The sequence below is a fragment of the Anastrepha ludens genome, chromosome 3, assembly GCF_028408465.1.
Source record: "Anastrepha ludens isolate Willacy chromosome 3, idAnaLude1.1, whole genome shotgun sequence".
Lineage (NCBI taxonomy): Eukaryota > Metazoa > Arthropoda > Insecta > Diptera > Tephritidae > Anastrepha > Anastrepha ludens.
In genome coordinates this window covers 28,273,150-28,294,970 of record NC_071499.1, presented here as the reverse complement: position 1 = coordinate 28,294,970, position 21,821 = coordinate 28,273,150, and the positions used below count along the sequence as shown (strand labels likewise).

Below are 21,821 nucleotides of genomic sequence, written 5' to 3'. Positions count from 1 at the left end.
GGTATGCGTGGATTTTGCAGGGGTATTCTATGCTACAACTTGCTGTGGGCTTGGTTAAGGTTGCATGAGTGGGTGGCAACAAGCTTGTAATTTTGTTTTTATAACTTAAAAAATATAATTAGACAATTTATTGGTTTCATATAGCATATTGAAGTGAAATATTCGTTCATTTTTCTCATAAACTTAACAAAAAAAAAATTAATATTAATAAGGCAATGCAATAACTAATGTATTTGGGTATATTTGCTACAGCTGACAAGGTGGCACAGAATTATTATTTTTTTTTTTTGAATAGCTTTTTTACTAAACTAAAAATAAAAAATAAAAACTATTTTTAGAGTGATTAATTTTGCACCACCTTGTGTATGAGATGAAGTAAAAAATTCCGAACATTTGTCCGCTTTATTTCGACAATCAAACTAACATAATTATAATTATCGTTATGCAAATGGTTCCAAGAGTTTTCTGAGTAATCGTCAATTCATCTTTAAAATCTTAGGCAATCGAATAAGTGCCAACATGTCTGTTCAACTTGACGTTCTCCATGGTTTTATCAACAATTTCTACAAACATTATCGGTGAATCGGCGTTTTACTATTGCATTGGACGTTGTATTGGGTCCGTTAAAAGTACACATTTGTCGAACCGATGCTGAAGAGTACTTCAAATGGAGCACCCAGAAAGGGTGTACGCGCCAATTATAAGGCGTTTTTCAATAGGTGCGCTTCAACTTTTTTCCGATATTTCATCATGGAACGCTACACACTTGAGTAACGCTTGCAAATCATTGAATTTTATTATAAAAATGCATGTTCTGTTAAGAAAGTTTAAAGTCGAAAAATCATCTTCAATGATGAAGCTCACTTTTGGCTCAATGGCTTTGTCAACAAGCAAAATATGCGTTACTGGGCAGAAAACAATCCCCACGTGATTCATTAGGCACCGTTGCATCCCGAAAAAATCACTGTTTGGTGCGGTTTACATGCCGGCGGCGTAATTGGCCCATATTTTTTCGTTGACGAGAACGATCGCCACGTTACTGTGAATGGAAATCGATACCGCGACATGATAAACGATTATTTTTGGCCGCAATTGAATGGTATGGACTTAAACGACATGTGGTTTCAACAGGACGGGGTCACAAGCCACACAGCACACGCTACAATTGATTTGTTGAAGAGTAAGTTCGATGAGCGAATTATTTCCAGAAATGGACCGGTCAAATGGCCGCCGCGCTCGTGTGATTTGACTCCTCTAGACTATTTTCTTTGGGGTTATGTGAAGTCATTGGTCTACAGTAACAAGCCGGCGACGATTTGTGAGTTCAGAGCCAACATTGAACGCGAAATTGCTGGAATTTCGGCCGATTTATGCAAAAGAGTGGTCGAAAATTGGGTTCAACGATTGGACTTCGTAAAACGTGCACGCGGTGGCAAAAGAAATCGAATTTCATACTTCAATGTATATGTTCAAACTCGATAATAATAAAAAAAAATTAGTTAAAAAAGTCAAACCGTTTGTGTTTTATTAAAAACAAAAGTTGAAGCGCTCTTACTGAAAAACGCTTTACATATACAATATATATATATTATTTGAATGGGGGTTAAAAATCCACAAATTTCCAGGATATTCTACTTTTAAATTGTTTTTTTTTAATATGGGAGCGTACTTGTCTAACATTACTTGTCCGTCCGTTATTACGGCAGCTCCCCCTTATTTATGAATCTTCAAAACACCGGGAAAACGCGCGCCGCAACACCTGACTGCTGCTTCGCGACTGCTTTGATTAAAATCGAAAATTTTTCTAAAATATCATATGCACCCTGTATACTATGTAGGTTCCACTCATTTCAATGATTTTTTTGACAAAATTTATATTTCCACGAGGTCAAGTCTAATGACTTTTTCTTTTTACTGAAAATTGTTAAAACAATAATAGTCACAGCATTAAAAGTTATAACTTCTATTTCCGACTAAATCACTGTTCAGACTTCTTTCTATAAATCAGCCATACTAGAAACATCGTCTTCTGCTAGCTAAGCCACTGTATTGCACAGACCCGGTGCCGTGAGCTCAGTTATAACTTCTACCACCCGACTAAAGTTGTCTTTTAAATTTTCAAGAAGAAATCGATTGACTATGAGCTCGAAAAATGTATTAATTTTTAAAATATTAGTTCATAACAACAACAAATATACATTTAACGACAAATTATTAAATATTGCGTCGTTTTAAAACGTCCACGTCATCAAGTCCTCAAACCCAAATGCAAGACTTCAAATTTAACAAAAATCAAAATCGTTTTGAAGCTAAAATATTTCACTTCACTTTTGTAGAGGAACTAAATGGATTATTGGTGTTATTCAATGCTGCATATTGAGGTTTGTTTCTGTTGTGCATTACTTATATGTTATTGTGCTTTGCCCGTAAAGGTACTGATGGTGAATAAACAACTTTTTTTTTAATTTTAAGTACGTATAATAAAAAAATGCTTTAAGCAAATATGTAAATTGTTATTTCATATTATTATATAACATTTAATAAAACCGGGGATAACCAACGGGGATTTAATATATATATTTTTTTTTAACTGGCGGCAGTGGGTAATTAATTGTGAATAGCAAAAATATAAAAACATTTGAAATGTTTAACATTTTTAATTGCAACTCTCTAAATGTGGTGATGTTCGATTACGCCGTTTCGGAATTTTGCAAAATTTGGCTTTTTGTTTATACATTCTGCTTTTTAGTTTCACGAATGAACGCCTCATGCTATCGTGACGATTTCGCATATTTATGAAAACCGCATTGGAACATAAAATGTTTCAGTTTGTAATCTTAACACAGACGCAAGGGACTGGAAACTCATCATACATACCTTGTTGGAATGCTCGACCTCCATGTGAGCTGTGTACACTCGGCGGGCCTTGCCCATATAAACCCTCATATGCTTGTTCGGGTCCAAGCATATCCTGTGTAACATTGCGAAAATTGCAGAAAGTTGTTAGGATACAAATGATTTCCAAGGAAGTGCAATTGGACGAGTGGTTAGGGCAATGTGGGCAAGGTTTCATTGGTTATATTTTGTGGTATAGGAACGTTTTTTTTTTGTTTTTTTTTTATTTTTTTTTATTGTGATATCATTGTGGATTTGTAGCAATAGTCGTTGTGATTTCGTGATGATAATGCAATGTTCAACGTTTAGCACAAATTTCGGTGTTTGGTCAATTTATAAATTCAACGGTGTTGTGATAGAGTAAAGTGAACGGTTGTTTTTGTGATTGTGTTACAAACGAAGTACATAAATGCAAAAAAAGAACAGAACAAAAACAAAATATATAAATTAATTTAATTTAAAAAAATGTTAGAACAAAACATGTAGACAAAAATATAAGTAAATCATAATTGTAAAGCCAACAAACTACTCTACGCTAAAATAATTTGTTTGCGACTGGGAAAACTATATTTTTTTTAATTTAGTTGTTTTTTTTAACAGGCTCACTGTCAGACCTCATATAATAAGATAATAAATAACATATTTAATAAGGAAACAGCACACTTGCTTGCCGATGGACGACCGCTATTGGAAACAAATATTTCTATCATTTTGGTGTTTCATGCACAGATTCGAACCTAAGCACTTCCGAATGGTAGTCACGCACCAATCCATTCGGCTACGGCGGCCAGTATTAGTTTGGGGAAAAAGAAATACATTATTTTATCGTTAGATGGCTGTAGCTATCGATATATCGTAAAGTATCGATCAAACAATTTAAAGTTTATGCTCGTTGTTAAGTGATATTTCACATTAAAAAAAGCTTTTGCTGTTTTTTGTTTGTTTCATTCAGCTGTGAGTTACAGGGTGTTAACAATGAAAGTTGACAAAGAGAAAATTCTGCTCGTTTTATAGTTTTTCTTTGAAAAAAGCGAAAATGTAATCCAGGACGCTGAAATTGTGAATGGTGTTTATGATGTCGATACTTGAACAAATAATTGCGTGAAATTTTGGTTTCGTCGATTCAGTTCAGGCATTTTTGAAGTTAAAGAAAACATCAATAAAATCACGGAAATAATCGAAGATGACCGAAACGTTAGTAGTCGTAGTAACGCCCAGGAGCTAAGATCAGCCATCGAACAATTTTAAACCAGTTAACTGCTACAACAAACCATTTGCACAAAAATTTTACGCAAAAATAATGGATTTCTTTTTTCCCAAACTTAAATTTTCATGGCAGGAATGCCATCACTAGCAGAGTAACTGTTTATATAATTTTGACGTTTACTTAGGAAATTACAAAATTGCTACTAACTACTTTATACTAACAATTTTTTATTGGAGTTTTGAGCAGTTATCACCCAACAAACATAAATAAACGTCGACATTTTATTTTCAAATTTCGAATAATTTCACCAATGTTTATTTTAACCCTTAACGGCCGAAAGCCTTTTTTGTAATACTCGCCCATAAGACGACGGAAAATTAGGTGAAATTCCAAAACGTTTATAAGGATGAAAACTTAAAGTAAACATTTAAACTGATTTATTTAGATATGAATTCAATATATTTACTTTACTTATATGATCAATAAACCAGGGATATACAGAGTTGCAATATTTGTTAAAGAAAACTACAGCGATGAAAAAGAAAACTGAATTATTTTCATGTCCCGGTATTGGGGTCTTTCTATCGCATAAGTACTATGTCCCCGTAGAGGGACCTTTCGGCCGTTAAGGGTTAACCTTTGTTGTTGATAATACTAGAAGCGATTAGAGATAATTGCTTGAAATTCTATTTCTTTGTTTACATTTGATAAATTTTAAATTTAAAAATGCACTTCCAGACGTATACAAAGTGGCACAAAATTAATCATCCAATTTTGTTTTTGAATAACTTTATTTTCTAAATGGAAAAACAATGATTTTGAGTGATGGAAATCTTTATTTTGAACTTTACGCGCGCCATTGCTCGTCTAATTACATACTGTGCAACTTTCACTTCATTCTACTTTTGCAAAAATTATAAATCTTCTGTTAGGGTGATTAATTTTGCGCCACCTTGTATATGCTACTAAATATTAAGTATTGTTAGGAAAAAGCCGTAGCCGTAACATTTTTTTTCGAAAAGCGGTCGCCCCTCGGCAGGCAATGGCAAGCCTCCGAGTGTATTTCTGCCATGAAGAAAGTCCTCATAAAAACCCATATGCCGTTCGGCGGCGGCATAAAACTGTAGGTTCCTCCATTTGTGGAACAACATCAAGACATCAACAGGAATAGGAGCTCGACCAAACAGTCAAAAAGGGTGTAAACGCCAATTATTTATTTATTTAAGAAATAGTTGTTTTGATAGTAGTGAAAAGCGAGAGAAAATTGGTTCTTCCTACATTCTCACAATGCCTTCTTTTATTTATTTTGTTCATAGTAAACAAATTTCTTAAGTGCAAATTTGTTAAATGTTTCAAAGTATTAGTATTGCCTGCCTATGCCGCATATGTGGGTGTCTTATATGTGTGAGTGAATTCACTTCGAGGCCTGAGCCGGTGAACCTGTTTAGAAAGCTGCACATTATTTTGCTCTATAATTTTTAAACTACTCTTTAACGAAACGCGGGATTTAAAATCCCAAATAAAAATTTAAAGTATTGTAATTAAAATTATATAGTTTTCAAGCACTAGCGCCTATTCTTTTATATATGTATTTACAACTTTGTTTTTCTAACTAATAAGAAACAATACTAATATTTGTTGAAATAAAAAGAATCTTGTAGGTTTAGGTATTATTATGTATGTACATAAATAAATGAATATACCCAATCTTATAAATAGGCATACAGCAAGTTTTGAGCAACCCAATTCGTTGTTTGTTTACTCGATAAGTTTACAGAGAGATAAGCGTCTAGTTTACGCTATAGTAACTCAGGGTTTGTTTCTAGCATATTTACACGTTTAACTCACAATATACAATGCAGCATTGTGTGTACATTGAAAACTCACCTGTAAATCCGGACCCATGCCTAGATCGGCATTGCCCCACATGTTGTTGTCTTCTCGCAACAATGAATTAGTTAATTCAATAGAAAGACGTTTCTTATAATCTTGCGGCTTGTCTTCACTCATACGAAAGAGTACAGCTGCTGCATACGTTGCAACACCTTCGTTGCGTGAGTGCAATAGATCGGTCAGCGGACCAGTGGCACCCTCTTGCTCGATCATTTCGGCGCCCTCTTTATCGGCGGCCAACTCACAAAGTACCCCAGCGGCAACGCGCTGCAAAGCAAATAGTAATTGAAATAAATTCGTACAAAGATTTTGCTGAGTTAAGCAGACACCAACCTGTATATTTTCGATTTCGTTGAAAAGTAGGCGTACAAATATTGGTATAACTGATTGTTGGCGAATCAAAGCGCGATTGTGTGATTCACGTGCTAATATATGTAGAGCACCAACAGTGCCTTCGACAATCTCTTCCATACGTACGCCGTCGGCGTAAGCAGATGGCTGTTGAGATCCGGTTGTGGCAACAGAAGAACGTTGCTGTTGTCAGAAAATATGGAAAAGTATTATTAAAAAAGTAAATTTAATTTAATGTGCATCAAAACTTACACGTTCGGTGTCCTGGAATGCACGCATCAGCAGACGCACCAAATTATGTATGGCACCATGTTCACGCAGTGGTGCATGATTGGCCGAACACAAGGCCAAGTTGCGTATCAAACCAATGACGGCCTTGATTAGCGGCCAACGTGATGGAGGATGTAAGAGCTTTACAATCACCGACAACCCATAGTTGAGACGCACAGCATTTTGTGCAGATTCCGAGTCAACGTGACGTGAAGTCAAGTGGCGCAGTGCGCACACTGCGGGTTCGGTAATCTCTTCGCGATCACCGGCGTTTATGATAGTGCGTACAAGTGCATCGACGCCACCAACTTGGCAAACAGTGGCTTTGTTGCGTTGATTGTTGCAAGTTAAATTCGAGAGAATGCCAGCAGCACAGGTTACGACGTTAACGTCTGTTGAAGCTAATACTTGGACTAAGGATTGCAGTAATGGTTCGAGACCATCAACCTTGGTAGCAGCGTCCGAAAGATTGCGTAATGTCCACAAACAATTCTGCACCAGGCGTGGAGAGGGATTGGCCAAATGCATAGCCAAAGCTTGCATGCCGCCAGCATCAACAATGGCTGGCTTATTGCTGGAGCATACCGAGAGCACCTTCAGCACACGCGAAGTAGTCCAAAGCAACTTCTCATAGTCATATGAACGCATTATTCGTACCAATTCATTGGGACCACCCGAAGCCAGTATTATCAATTTACTCTCTTGATTTCCATAGGCCAAAATCTGTAGGCAGTCAGTAACGATGGCCAAAAATTTGACATTATTGCGTTGCAACAAGGTGACCATTTTCTGGAGGCCACCTGCCAAGCGTACAGCCATTTTCGAACCATCTTGATGCAACAGCAAATTATGCAATGTGGTTATGGCATAAAATAACACACTTTCAACGGGCGAAGAGAGCAACTTCACCAAAGCTGGAATGCCACCGCTTTTGAAAATTGCCAACAGGCCCTGGCGATGATGTGACAAATTGTGTAGAGTGCCTACTGCAGCCTTAGTGCTCTCCAAGTCGTTACTATTGGAAATAGCGCGCACAAGAGCAGCCACCATTTGGGGACTGTTCATGATTGCATGGCGAGAAGCCTCTTTCTTTGACAGTTGATGGACCATCATGGCGGCCTGCGAAACAACCACCTGGTCTTCATCGTTCAACAACTTTATCAATTCGGGTATGGCACGTGTGGCCAACTCAGCATCATCTTGGTAGTTGATCAGATTTACTACGGCATGTTTTAACATTTGTGATGGTTCTGATAAACGCTGCACAGCAGTTGGTTGCTGTGGATCGAACTGAGTCGAAGGTATTTCTATGCCCTCTTCCAAAGTCTCAGGGAACATTGCGGCACGTACACGTTGTGAACGCGTCTGGCTCAATTGTTGATTCATATCATCCACTTGATCCTGTGTAAAATTCTGTGGAAATCCTGTATCCAAATCGAACATAAGTGGATCGCCCTCCATTTCCTCATCCTCTTTGCCCGACAATGACGGCACTTGTGTAACTGCACCGGAATGAATACCAGAATCGCCGAGGTACGAATTCTGCTGCCACATTAACGTCTGCTCCTTGGATGAGACCATCGGCGGAAGGTCAGGGGGATTATATTGGTTGTTATGCGACACTGAAATTATTCAAGTAAAAGTGGAAATTTTAGTAATATATATACTTTGAAAACTTGATTGCCACGTCTTAGCCTTAAAATATTAAAGGCAAAATTCTATGATTTTAGTATACAAATTATTTTCATAAACCGATTTTACTCTAACATCAGAATGCAGTCAGTCAGGTATGGAGTTTTAGTATAACAGAATACTGTTGATTTCTGACAATTTGTTTTTTCTGAGGTGTCACGCTTTCAAGTAGAATTTAAAGGATATAGGGTTGGCCCTATGTTCCACACTGGAACTCTAGGAATTTATGATAGTGATGAAAGAGTTGCAATAGGGATGCACTGTCTTTGAACGATTATACTGGTGATTTTTATTATTCCGATTGCCATTTTTATTGGTCTTCGTTTTCGGAAATTTCACAAATCATCGTTACCTAAGTGAACCCCTTGCCGTGCCATTTAGCTCGACGAAACTCGGGCCCAAGTGTTACGCGTCAACGCGTGGAAACAGATCAGACTGATGCGCGAGATGATGTAACAGCATTTATGAGACTCGTGATTAACTCTGGTGGCGTACAGATAGAAACTAACATTTAATCACAACCCAGGCCCGTGATATTTACGATTGGCCCGGCGATCTATTCACGAGCCTGGCTCGTCATATTCATGTTTTGGCCAATATTTTCATCACTAGTTAGACTCGTGAAAGGACGGCAAGGGGTTAAATAGCAATCCCGACATATTCTGAGCTTGATCTCAATTCTTGTTACTGCTTTCTCTTATACCTAATCTTGCCTTTGTTATTCTTAAAACTTAAATTTAGTGAATGAATTGAAGCAACAATGTCGACTTTCCCACGGCGCGGGTCTACATTACCGATTATATCCGGCCAACGGACTTATATCCGGCCAAGGGCTGTTACTTCAACACCATTCCCCGTACATGTATGGAAAATGTTTACGCTGCTACAACAACAACAGCAATATTGGTTCCAATTGTACTGATGTGTTTGTGCTGATATTTTGCCATTTCTTTTAATTTGTTGGAAGGGCGGAATTTGGTACAATCCTAACGATTTTGCGGGTTTTCTTCGGTACCAAAGCCATCGCAGTTTAGCTTTGCTGCTTTTACCATAGGAGACACCTTGTTTCACGTAAAAATCCTCAAAATTTTGACTTTGTCCGATCTTTTTGGCAATTTAACGATTTGAGAATCCCTCTGAAGTCAATATATCGATTTGTCCTTTTTCGCGATCTGTTAAACTTTCTGCTTTACCATTAAAAAAACAGGGATCATTTCACAGCTTAAACGCACAAATAATGTAGGCAAACTGAGTGCCTCTATTCAAGAGAACAGTACTCATTACAATGAAACGTCACGAAGGTGGTCATCGAAAGACTGCAACGTCGCGTGAAATGGCCCAAAAAGTGAAGAAGCGACTTGAACGCACTCCCCGACAAATGGCGTAAGAACTGAAAATATCTGACCGCCGCAAAGTCAAGCCTTACAAGATCCAACAGGGGCATGATCTCACACCAAAGCAGCAACAAGTCAGACTTGTGAGAGCGAAGGAGTAGCTTCGCTTGGCCGACATTTGACGAGACATTTTTTCAAATTCGGGCAGCTTGCGAGTCGTTTCTGGACCGTCTCAAAGCCTTGGTCAAAGCGAAAAGGTGATCATATCGAGAAAAAGTAAATTGATTCTTAATTTTGTATTATTTTCACACATTTTTTTTACTTTGAATTGAATAAAAGTAATTTTCCAAACTTTTTTTTTTTTTTTTTTTAAATTTTCCAAACTAAATTTATGGCCCTCATAATTGGTTAAACTTCGAGTGTCGGACCCTGTACAACTGCTGAAATTGTATTGCTGCAATATAACGTTAGGTGGGAGAATATTTCGATGCATGCTTATTTTCGAGCAAAGTAAAGTATTCACTTGAATTTTCAGAATTCCAATTTTCTTCCATACAAATTACTGCCTCTAATCAAGTGACTGTATATAAATATAAATAAATTGAATATAAAAATTATATAAATAAATAAAAAGTCAGAACTTTTTAATATGTCGCGCTGCTATTATTGTGAGCACAGGTGTATACACTTGCACACACACATGCACTTTCTAACTCTGCTTATGCGACACGGAAAAATGCTGATATTTTAATTTGTCACTCTTTATCCACGAGACTCTGGTGTCCTGTGCCCATCTTTAGTCTGCACACTGAATTTTCTAAGAAGCAAAATATAAACATATGGGGGAATACGAAGTCACTGACACTTTTTAAGCCAAGCCTGTAGTTCTCATGTAGTGTAAATGAGAACATTATTTTAAAGTCACATACAAATCGCCAGAAGGCCTTGCTGGCTGGATATTACGACGCGTTGTCAGAAAATAACGACAAAATGGACAAAACCAGCATTGACATCAAAACATTACAAAGCAGTGGTAAGAACTCAGATTACAAAGAAAAAAGAAAAAAAAAAAAAACAAAAACAACCAATGGCAGCAACGGTAACCGATATGTTGGCAGGAAATTATTTTTGTAAATAAAAAATACGACAAGAAAAATAAGAAAACGGCGTACTTGTTAGTAGATTGGTCAGGTTTGTGTAAGTGTTGTGACAGTCAAGCCGTCACACTTTGTTAGAATGACAACAGTTACATTACGTTGACAAAAGGTCTGGCAACCGCACTCCCTGCTTGCAAGCGGAAAGTGAGTGCAAAAGTAGAAGGCTGTATGTAAAACCAGAGGGTTGCAACCAGAAAAAAAAATTAAACAAAAAAAAAAAATTATTGAAGTAAAACATTTGGCAATGCGCTGCGCAATATTTAATGTATATCGGTTAAAAATGAACAGCCCATAACAATGATGAGGAAGATGATGATGTTTTAATATCCAAGGCCTTGTGGTGTTCAAACACTTGTTCATAAATATTATTCACATAATCATGTTTGATTTCCATCAAAAGAACAATTTTGCTGATGCAAACCCATTTGTGTGCATGAAGTGTTTGATGATATTGATGCTGTCAGACATATTGGTCTGCTGTTCCAGACACTTGAAGGGACGGAAATGCAAAGCCAGACATTCTTCAAATTCAAAGTTTCATACAAATAAGAGAAGCCAAAACATTAAAAAGGACACCCCGCTGCGTGTATGGAGTGGGGGCAGCGTAAGAACATAAAAAAAAAAATTAATTACAACAAAATCTGTTCGCATCATTTGAAATATTGACTTTTAGCTGTAGCCAATACCACCAAACCACCACTCAAGTCGTGAGTATCACTCGGTAAGTTCCGGGTTCGAAGCCAGCTGTGGAACATAAAAGGGCAAAACCTCCTAGTTCTGCCCAAAAAAAAAAAAAAAAAAAAAAAAACACAAGTAACATCAATACGCACAGGAGCAAGAGTCTATTATGAATCCCTAGAACTTTCCAAGCCAATGGGACAGAATTGCTAGCAATCAGGGAAGCGTGCAAAACCATCTCCGACATCTTACAAGCTGGAGCCAAGATAGTCCAGCTGCTACAAAAGCGGTAAATTCAATCAACACAACTTCCAAATTTGGAATGCAATTAATAGAGGAACTCTGCTCGCTCAGCCAATGGTTCGAATCACTCTAGTACGGGTTCCAGGACCATAGGAACATTGAGGGTAACGAAAAGGCGGACGAGCTTGGTAGCCGAGTATCCTCTTTAAGCTCGACCGAAGCGGAACCAGTAGACGTTCTCTGCAGCCGCATTAAAACGAAAATAGAGTCTCACTATTACAGCATTGCTCGTAGACGATGGAAGGGCCACCAAAGTATGCAATATGCTGGAAGACATGGTTCTTACAGGACACTGGAAGGTAGGAGCGCACACGGTGAGGATAAATACATATACATAGTACAGGGTGAACGATATGAAGTGTTACCAACTTCACACTGCTTGTATCTGTAAAACAGCTCATGACATCAACGTCAAAATTCTTCTAATGACAGTTCAATATATTGTTTTTAAGCCATCAAAAGCATTTGCGTCTCAGTTTTGTTGAATTTTTTTTCTGTGATGAAATTCAAACGTAATAGTGTGGTTGCGTTATATTTGGCTGGAAAATCACAACCAGCCATTGTTCGTGAGCTCAGTGAATAAAATGTTTGTGTATCGCACTATAAAACGTTACAATGATACTGGTAGCATTGCAAAATGATATGGAGGTGGACCAAAAAAACCGCAACAACGCCAGAAACGGTTCGGAAAGTTGAGGCTCGACTTGAACGAAATCCACGTCGAAGTGGAAGAAAAATGGCCAATGAACTGAAAATATCGCAAGACAGCATTCGACGCATATTGAAAAATGAGCTCAAGGTCAAGGCTTACAAGTTCCAAAAAGCACACAAAAGAAAGTTCGGTGCGAAAGAGCAAAGGAGTTGTTGCGCTTGCACGAACGTGGCGAATTTCCTAACATTGTGTTTTCTGATAAAAAAAATCTCCCAATTGAGCAGTTCATAAGCACTCAAAACGATCGTGTTTACTTGACCGAACGCTCATACGAGAATTTGAGCCTACGTATGGCCACTCGAAGCAATTTCCCATCGCAAGTAATGGTTTGGGCCGCAGTGACCGCTGATGGACGTTATCCAATCGATTTTATCGAGCCTGGTGTCAAAGTGAATGCGACTTATTATCGGGAAAATGTTTTAGAAGCTGCTTTAGAGCAGTTGGACGTTCCAACATGACTCGACACCGACTCATAAAGCTCGTGTGAACCAAGAATGGTAAAAAATTATGTTCCACAATTCATTTCGTCCACACAATGGCTTTCGAATTCGCCAGAGGCAAATCCGATGGACTATTCCATCTGGTCCATTTTGGAGAGCAAGGTGAGGGCTAAAAAAAATGCCAGTATGGATGCGCTGAAAAAAGCGATTATACGAAAATGGGCCAAAATACCTCAAGATCACATTCGTTCAGCATGCAACTCATGTTTTGACCGTTTGAAGGCTATAGTCAAGGCAAAAGGTGGTCATATCGAGCTAAAGTGAATATATGTTAAAATTGTAATCATTTTTGAACAATTTTGTCTTTGAAATCAATAAAAACTAATTTCACACAAAAAAGTTATGGTGTTTTGGATAGGTAACACTTCATATCGTTCACCCTGTATATGTATGTAACGAGTTCTTAAAATTACCACTTGAATAATATTCAATAAGATGTTCTCACTAACTGCATTATTCACCAGGCCACCACTTATATCTGCGATCACTTCAGTTCAATAAAAATATTAAGAACTGGTCCGATCTAGTTGAACTCGAACAATGATAGCTGGAAACCAAGCGCAAGCCAAGAGATGGGGAAAAGTTCGACAGACAAATCGAATATCTTTCATTGTTAACCCTTTTCGGAACGATTTAGTAATGAAAAACTTTGCATAAAATAACCATCTATTTTTTTTTTTAAGCAAAGTATGCGTGTTCCGTAATATGAGGAATATAGCCTGAATGGTTAGGTTGGTATGGTTGCCCAGGGAATGGGCACACTTGGACGAAGAAAGATTCGTCCGCCTGAATATGTCAAGCAAACTTATGCGAAGACGCCTTAATGAAAATAAATTGAATGGACGTGTCAGCAGAAAAAAAAACGCCACTGTCGAAAAAAAAATATCAAGGCACGTTTGCCTTTCGCAAATGTATGTCCATAGAAGCAAAGACAAAAAATTCTGGAAAAAAATACTTTTTACGGACGATACTAAAATTAATGTCATTGGTCCTGATGGGGAGACTTTTCTTCATGATGAAAAAAACCAAGAGTTCAATCCTCGGTACATAACAAAAGCCGCCGTGCCAGTGGGGGTAACCTGAAAGTTTGGGGATAATTTTCTTGGAATGAAATCGCATCAATAGCGAGAATAAATGGCAATATGGATAAGATTGCTTGTCCTAGTATTCTCAAAAATACGATGGAACCATATTCTTTCGAGTCCATGCCACTAAACGGGTTAGTCAGGCATGATAACACCCCAAGCATACAGCAAAAGTGCTGAAAAGTTTGCTTTCTAAAGAAAAAATTGGAGTTCTGGATTGGCCAGCTCAAAGCACTGACCTTTAGCCCCATTGAAAATCTGTAGAACGATATTAAGGTTAAGGTTTCAAAAAAAAAAAAAAAAAAAAAAAAAATGAAAATGAACTATGGCAACGAGTACAGGAAAAGAGGAACTCTATTCTTTTGGAGAGATGCCAAAAGTTAATGGAACCCTTACAGGTGAAAAGCAGTTTTATGGTAAAAGAGAATGGTTGCTCAAAAACAGTTAATCAGGTAAGAAATAAATAAACAGAGTTAACCAATTTGAAATGACTAATTTCTGTCCTTCTTGAAAGTGCGATATTTCAGAGTCCAGCTTAAAATGCGAAAAAAATCCGATTTTTTGAACTCGTTATAATTGTAGATTTAGAATTGTTATTTATTTACGGTTTTTTTTTTTTAAATACTGAAATAAAATAATAGATTTGTGCAAAAATAACTGTCATCCAGCAAAAGTAATCATCATTATATGCTGTTGTTGTTGTTGAGGTGACAGTCCATGGCCGGATATATAGTAAGTTCAGGACTATCGGAGGAACGCTATATTATTGTGGAGAAGTGTGCTATTTCTCTGGCCATAGCTGTATATACCAGGTTGTTCAATTAGTTTTGCGGTTCGATAAGAGCCCGCTCTTGCCAAAACTTTTTTTGTTATGTTGGTCTCTCTTCATTTGAACTTATGTCAAGTCTCATTTCAATCTGTCAATTCATTCTTTGTTTACAAGCCATTTATGTTAGTACCGACGTGCTAACGTATTTTCTACAAAAAAATCAAGTATCGTATGGTGATTGAATTTTTATTTTTGAAAAGTTTAAAAGCAAAGGGAATTTCTGAACGAATGTTGAAAGTGTATAAGGGCTTTTCGCCATCTATTAGTGCAGTAGAAAGATGGGTTGCTGAATTTAAACGAGCTCGTACAATCCTTGAAGAGGATCCACCTCAAGGACGCCCAAAAACAGCAACAGCGCCGGAAATCGTAGAAAAATTACAGGGAATCGTATTGGAAATTCGTCGAGAGACTGAAAAAGATTTAGTAGAAACCCTAAGCATCTAATTGGGCAGTGTAAGAAATATTTTGACTGAAGTATTGGGTTTCAGAAAGCTGTGTGCACAATAGATGCCGCTTTCCGCATTCGCTAACAATGGAACAAAAACACATTCAAATGTAACTTTCTCAGCAAAATGTAGAGCATTTTCGAAAGGAAAAAATTCGTGAAAAAATTTTGACAATGGCTAAAATCCATGAATTAAAGTCCGAATTCTAAGAGCATTCACCGATTCACCATATTTGGCCCCTAGCGACTTCCATCTGTCTCCAGACTGAAATCAAATGCATGTGTGGAAAGCGTTTTTCATCAAATGAGGAGGAAGCGTATTTTGCAGTCTTTCCAGATTCTCAGTTCAGTGATGGAATTCATAAATTTGCATCTCGTTCGAACAAGTGCATTGATGCTCAGGGAGACTATACTGAATAATAAAGCGCATTTCAAACCATAAAATTGTGTTTTCATTATCGAACCGCAAAATTTATTGAACAACCTAGTACATATATGTATGTTGATAGAGGTAATTAATTCGCATGAAAAAAATTCGTTAGTGATTAATTGGGAGGGGAAAGTGGTTTGTAGCCTGAAATGTGCCTTAAAGCTACTGAAAGTTTTAATGTTAATGTCACAAAAATAATAAATACACTCTACATCAAACCCACGTAACGAAAACAAAATAAATAAATATTTGCATGACAATTTTGTAAATTCGTAAATTTTATTTACACGGCAAGCTTCTGATTCGATTTATATTTATTTAAAAGATTTCTACTATTCAGTGTGTATACTAAGCAATTTGCTGTTAATCAGGGTAGGAAGCGCAGGTTAGCGTCAGCGACTACCAATGCAATGTATGTATGTATGTGCACACACATCCAAACGAAATCGTACAATCGTACTTATACAATGAGAATTATGCACATACCACATATATACATATGTATGTAGTACATAGGTCAACCAAAAAACTGGCAGTAAAAAAGCAAACACTGATGCATGTCAAAAGCATAGACATCCCAGTGTGAATGGCTAAAATAAAAGTAAAGAGCAGTGTTGTGTGTTGGCATAAGTTCCTTTTGTATACTCCAGTTGAAGCCAATACGCCTTCATCAAATTACAGCATTCAAGAGCTCTTCAGTATTTTTAATGGTAGCTCGCTAAAGAAAAACTTCCAACCAACATATGCCACCCAGCACTTCTAGGTTCATAAGCAAATTTATATAATTACAATTGAGTTTAAGTACAGTATTGGGCAAAATATACGTTTTTTCTTCTCTCTTACATAATTTACCAACTTAAACTACTTGATCGTACCATAAATTATGACACAATTTCAAATTAATGTAAAAATTTAAGGAACGAGTTTTTTCAGATTTCAGTGTAATTTTTAAATTTCTATTTTTGTATTAATTAATGACGTTTCTGGAAAACTAAAAACTAAAACGACACCCATAATTTCCATAGATATGTATGACACTGCATGCGGCATTAGATGTCAGCTTGAGATTCTCCAAATTTCGGTGATGAACCGAAATACTCCTAAACTCTAACTCAGACCGTAATTTGTAGTAGGGAGGATTTAAGTCTGGGCTGCTCGAGGACCAAACTTCAGCACGAATAAAAGTAGTAACCACATTTGAATTGGTTTATCTATATATAGGTATATACCGGTGCAGGGTAAGGTTAAAAGACCCAGTGTTCTCCATTGAAGAGAGTGTCTGTTGAAGTCTCCACCACGCCGTCCAAGACATTTTCTTTGTACAGTTGGTATGCCCTTTCGCAAATACGCAAATAAGTGACGCCTTTATGAAATACTCCCAACCAATTCTTAAACTCTTAGTAAAGTATTTTCCGCAGCTTGTAATGTTCTTGTGTAGACTTTGTCATTTTGTTTAGTAAAAACTTCTTGCACCGTAACAGTTTTTTCTCACAGGTCCCTATGCGCGAGGAATGCATGCTGTGAGGCTTGGAATTACCTCAAGTCCCTTTTGCGATGGATGTATGGAGGATGAGGTGGAACCATCTCAGCACCTACTCCTTAGCTGCCCTGCTCTGGCGGGGCTAAGATCCAGGCATCTTCGCTCTTACTTCTTTGCTGCGCCCGCTGATATAGCAGGCGTTGACATTAGAAATTTGATGAATTTCATCAGTAGCACAAAGCGGTTGACGCAAACGCAGCACAGTCATCGTTCGTAGTCCATACACTCTAACCCATCCTCCTAACCATGCCAGCACCATCGCTCCCCGCCCTCTCCCCGCATCCCATCGGTCTTCCTCTCTCACCTCACCTCCTTCATAATGGTATCACAAAGGACGAATCCGTTTTTTCCTCGTCCAAGTATGCTCATTCCTTGGGCAACCATACGAACCTAACCTAACCTAACAATTTTTTCATCCGCAAAAATAATATTTCGATGAAGTTTTTGTGACACAAATGTTTGGAAAATGCTGCTGGAGTGACGGATATACATAAATCCGGATCGTTCCGGTAACATAGAACCGGCTGTCATTGAAATGAGAACATTATTACGACTGTTTCTGCCACTCCAATTGTAAAAGCTGGAGGGACCTACAGTTTCAAGCCGACTCCGAACGGCAGATATTTTTTGTTTTTTTTAATAGCGGTCGCCCCTCGGCAGGCAACGGCAAACCTCCGAGTGTATTTCTGCCATGAAAAAAGCTCCTTATAAAAATATCTGCCGTTCGGAGTTAAAAGATAGTCATCAAGAAAGTAATCGTAACATTAATCTGGAAAACATGTCCAGCACTCTAGCTATGATTTTCTGGTTCTTCAAGGACTTTCGGCGAATTCGCTCTCGCACAGCGAATATGGCTCTACTCAAACTAGCAACGCGTGGATATTTGGTTTTGGCACTGTCCTCCTCTACCTGAGATGATTCCTAATGCAATCACAACGATACGATTTTTTTGTCACCCCACCCCAAGTAAAGCCCTTGAAATTTTACGTCAAACTCAATAGGTTGTACTTTTATTATTTAAACCAATTATTATTTTTAAATCCAATATAATCTATATGGCTTTTTAGAAAAATTCTTGGTGTTAAGTTTTGTAGCCTGTTTAATTTTAGGTGTACTATTGTTCAAGTTTAAAGTGGCTCAAAATTCGCATTGATTTGTGCAATTTTTTTCCACTGAAACTTGCAATTTTCTTCCATTTAAAAAATATCGTGCATTCGTAATATAGAGGAAGAGCATTTAGATTTTTTTCAACTGAGTATCGCTCCATGATTAAGTTTGTCAAAGCCTGAAAAACCAATAGTCTGAAAAAAATGCCATATCACAAATAGTTGCAGTCAAAGATCTGCGTCCCCCTTGAGTCACCCTATATAATTAATATATATACGAATTGAAATTGTTTTGCCCTAAATAGGAATAGGTTTTTTGCTTAACCTAAAACCATACATCATCCGAATTGATACAAATGCTCCGGCTCTCAAAGTATTCGAGGCGGTATCAGCTGGTGGTAGCAGAGGAAAAGGAAGGCTTCCTTTGCGCGTTAGAAAAAGTTTAAAATTTTCATGGCAATTTTTTGAAATTTGTTTTCTATTGAGCAAGTAAGATATCGGTTTTTGGTACCTTATGGGGTATACTATTGGCAAACCGAATATCTTTTTACTCCGAACATTGATCTGTCCCAACTTTTTTCACTAGTTTTATATCGAAAACAAAAAAAATACTTCTTCGGGCTTTGTTTTTATATCTTGAAAAGGAGAGGGTATCAAAATGTTGAGGTTTTTATGATTTTTCTATATAACTCCCGTTATATTGGAACTAGAAAATTTTGTTCATTTAATTTTTATGCCAAAAAATTAGTTTAAAAAATACTTTAATAACAATCACTAAAAAATGCTTGTTAATACAATCAAATTTAATGTCAAAATCTATTTTTAACAATTCACCCGTATAAAATTTTTAGTTTAACCATCGTGTGTCTTATCCCAATCTCCATCTAAAATGGATTTCTAATTAAAGGAGAAATTCTTAAGACGGTTGAAAATAAAAAAATACTTGCTTGTTTTAATCTTTCCGTCCCTTATTAAGATTCACGTCCCTTATTAAGCCACTCTTAGATATATCATTGACCCTTCTCTTTTGAAATCGTGTCCAATTTCTTGAAGTCTATGGGGAACATGCACACAAACACCCGCCTTGATAAATTTGAAAAGTGGGATTTTTGGAATATTTTGACCTAAGTGCCATTCCTGTCCAACTGGCGCCGGTTAGCATGAGAAAGAAACGGCTGGCAGTCCGTTTTACGTAACCGGAACGACCCGAATTTATATCCGGCCAAGGACTGTCACTTCAGCAGCATTCACCGTATATTTATGGGTTTTGTTTGTGCTATTACAACAACAACAACTGGCGCGCTTTATTAAACTCGGCCAAAATCACGTAAGCAGTAATTGCGCCAATCACAACATTTGCTGTTTTCAATATCACAGCATTAAAGATGCTATTAATATTAGATGAATACTTTAATTTGAACCAGATATCTCGAAATCACATCATTGTTGCTGCATTTGTGTGCGATCATTGACAATTGGAACACGGCTAATGACAAGTAGTCGATTGCACGAATACTCCGAAATAATCAAACGATCGAATACTCGATTTTCAATTAATGCGAAAGTTACTATTCGACTGTTCGAATAATCGATTGTTAAGAAGAGCTTTAACCAAGAGGCATATATTGAGTATCGCTTATTTAGCACATGAAAGAAAAATTACTAAGTTTTGCACGGAACTGCATATAAATTTATATGCATGATTTTACGAAGATTTAAGAATCGAACGTGTGCGTGCGCATGTAGTTCGCTCATTGACAGTGGTTAATTTAAAATGCCTCCCGGCGAAGTCCACATCAATTGCGCCTTTGAAATAAAGTATAGGCACAAATTACCATCGAACTCAAAGAGGGTGAATAAACAGTGTGTCACCAAACGCCATCAAAATCTGCGTTGGCAGTTTTAACAAGCAAACATAAGTTAGAAGGACTCGGAATAGCCATATTGCACTTTTTAATGTCTGCACTTACATACATACATACATACATACATACATATGAACGCATTTCTGTAGTCTATAATAAGAACTTTGTAATATACATGCATATGCATATACATATGTGCATGTTTAAGTGTATTGTGTGTACTTGCTGAAGTAAGCTTTCTCATATTTTCATCTTGTCGCAACCCTTCATCGACACTCTGCTGGTGGTTGAATGCAAAAACACAAATGAGATGTGCAATCAATCAGATGACTGATTTTATAATTCATGAGGATAGGTTGTAAATATCCGCAAATTTACACTTTTGGTCATTTGCACGTCCGGCATGAAATCAAAAATAATTTTTTAATTGATATATAATTTAGTTTGCTAAGCAACTCTTTGCTTAGAATACAACAATATCAAACTTATTTATATCATAATTAAAATAAATTGATACAATTTAAAAAGTACGAGTATCTACGAGTGTTGTTACTTACAGGGTTTGATTGAAAAGCACTGAGCCTTATTTTTTTAAGCAGTTTTATTAAACCTTTTGGCTTATACAACTAATATTCTTCAAAATAGGACCCTAGAGCGTCAATACACCGCTGGTAGCGGTCCTTCCACTGCAGGAAACATTTTTTAAACTCATCCGCCGGAATCGCGTTCAATTCGGCTGTCACAGTTTTTTGGATCGCCTCGATGGAGTCGAAACGCCTCCCCTTGAGCTTTCTTTTCAGGCGCGGGAACAAGAAGAAGTTCGGAGGGGACAGGTCTGGGCTGTAGGGAGGGTGGGAAAGCACCGGAACCCCCATCTTGGCCAATGCAGAGGTGCAGAAGAAGGCGGTGTGTGCCGGGGCATTGTCGTGATGAAGGGTCCAATTTGGCACACACTTTGCGCATTTCAAGCTTTCCGGTCACGATTTCCCGCACATTGTAATAAGTTAAATTTAACTCTTCACTGATCTCACGTAGACTAGCACGACGGTGAATGTTCAAAAATTCACGAACCCGGTTCACATCTTCGTCTGTTTGCGTTCGTCTTCGACGTCCTCCCGGCCTTCCTTGAACGTCTTGTGCCACCGTTTTACCTGGGCACTAGGCAGAGATTGGTCCCCTTAAGCCTCCTTGAGTAGCCCAATGGTTTCGGTACTCGTTTTGTTTAGCTTTACGCAAAATTTGATCGAGTAACGTTGCTCCAACGATCGCTGCATTTTCGCCACTGCAAAATCTTAACACACTTTCAAAACAGCTTTCACGCGCGGAGCGATGTTGACTACACCGCTGTTGCCAGCGAACTGGGACCGGTTCCTAGTGGAAGGAGAAGGTCCAGCAATCATTTTCCCCCACCAGTCGATTCGGTTGATCGCTTGGCAGACGCTCCGCGTGAGAAGGCTCATTACTTTTCAATCAAACACTGTATATCCGCCCAAACACTGTCAGTGAGATCTTGGAGAGCAAATGGTTTT

General features: G+C 37.7%; 1 protein-coding gene across 6 annotated transcripts in view; it reads right to left on the bottom strand.

Annotated features, from left to right (window-relative positions):
- Positions 1 to 21,821, bottom strand: part of LOC128857260 (armadillo segment polarity protein) — a 46,867-nt gene that overhangs the window by 5,929 nt on the left and 19,117 nt on the right. For 4 of the 6 annotated variants that reach the window (XR_008453908.1, XR_008453909.1, XM_054092933.1 and 1 more), the window contains exons 3-6: positions 6,599 to 8,238; positions 6,329 to 6,529; positions 5,990 to 6,262; positions 2,878 to 2,971 (exon numbers count right to left, since the gene is read on the bottom strand). Coding sequence is in view for 3 of the 6 variants with exons in the window: in XM_054092933.1 (XP_053948908.1) it covers positions 2,878 to 2,971; positions 5,990 to 6,262; positions 6,329 to 6,529; positions 6,599 to 8,238 (2,208 nt within the window). In the remaining 3 variants the exon portion in view is untranslated. The remainder of the gene's footprint in view (positions 1 to 2,877; positions 2,972 to 5,989; positions 6,263 to 6,328; positions 6,530 to 6,598; positions 8,239 to 21,821) is intronic. The other 2 variants (XR_008453910.1, XM_054092935.1) reach the window with 1 other exon arrangement.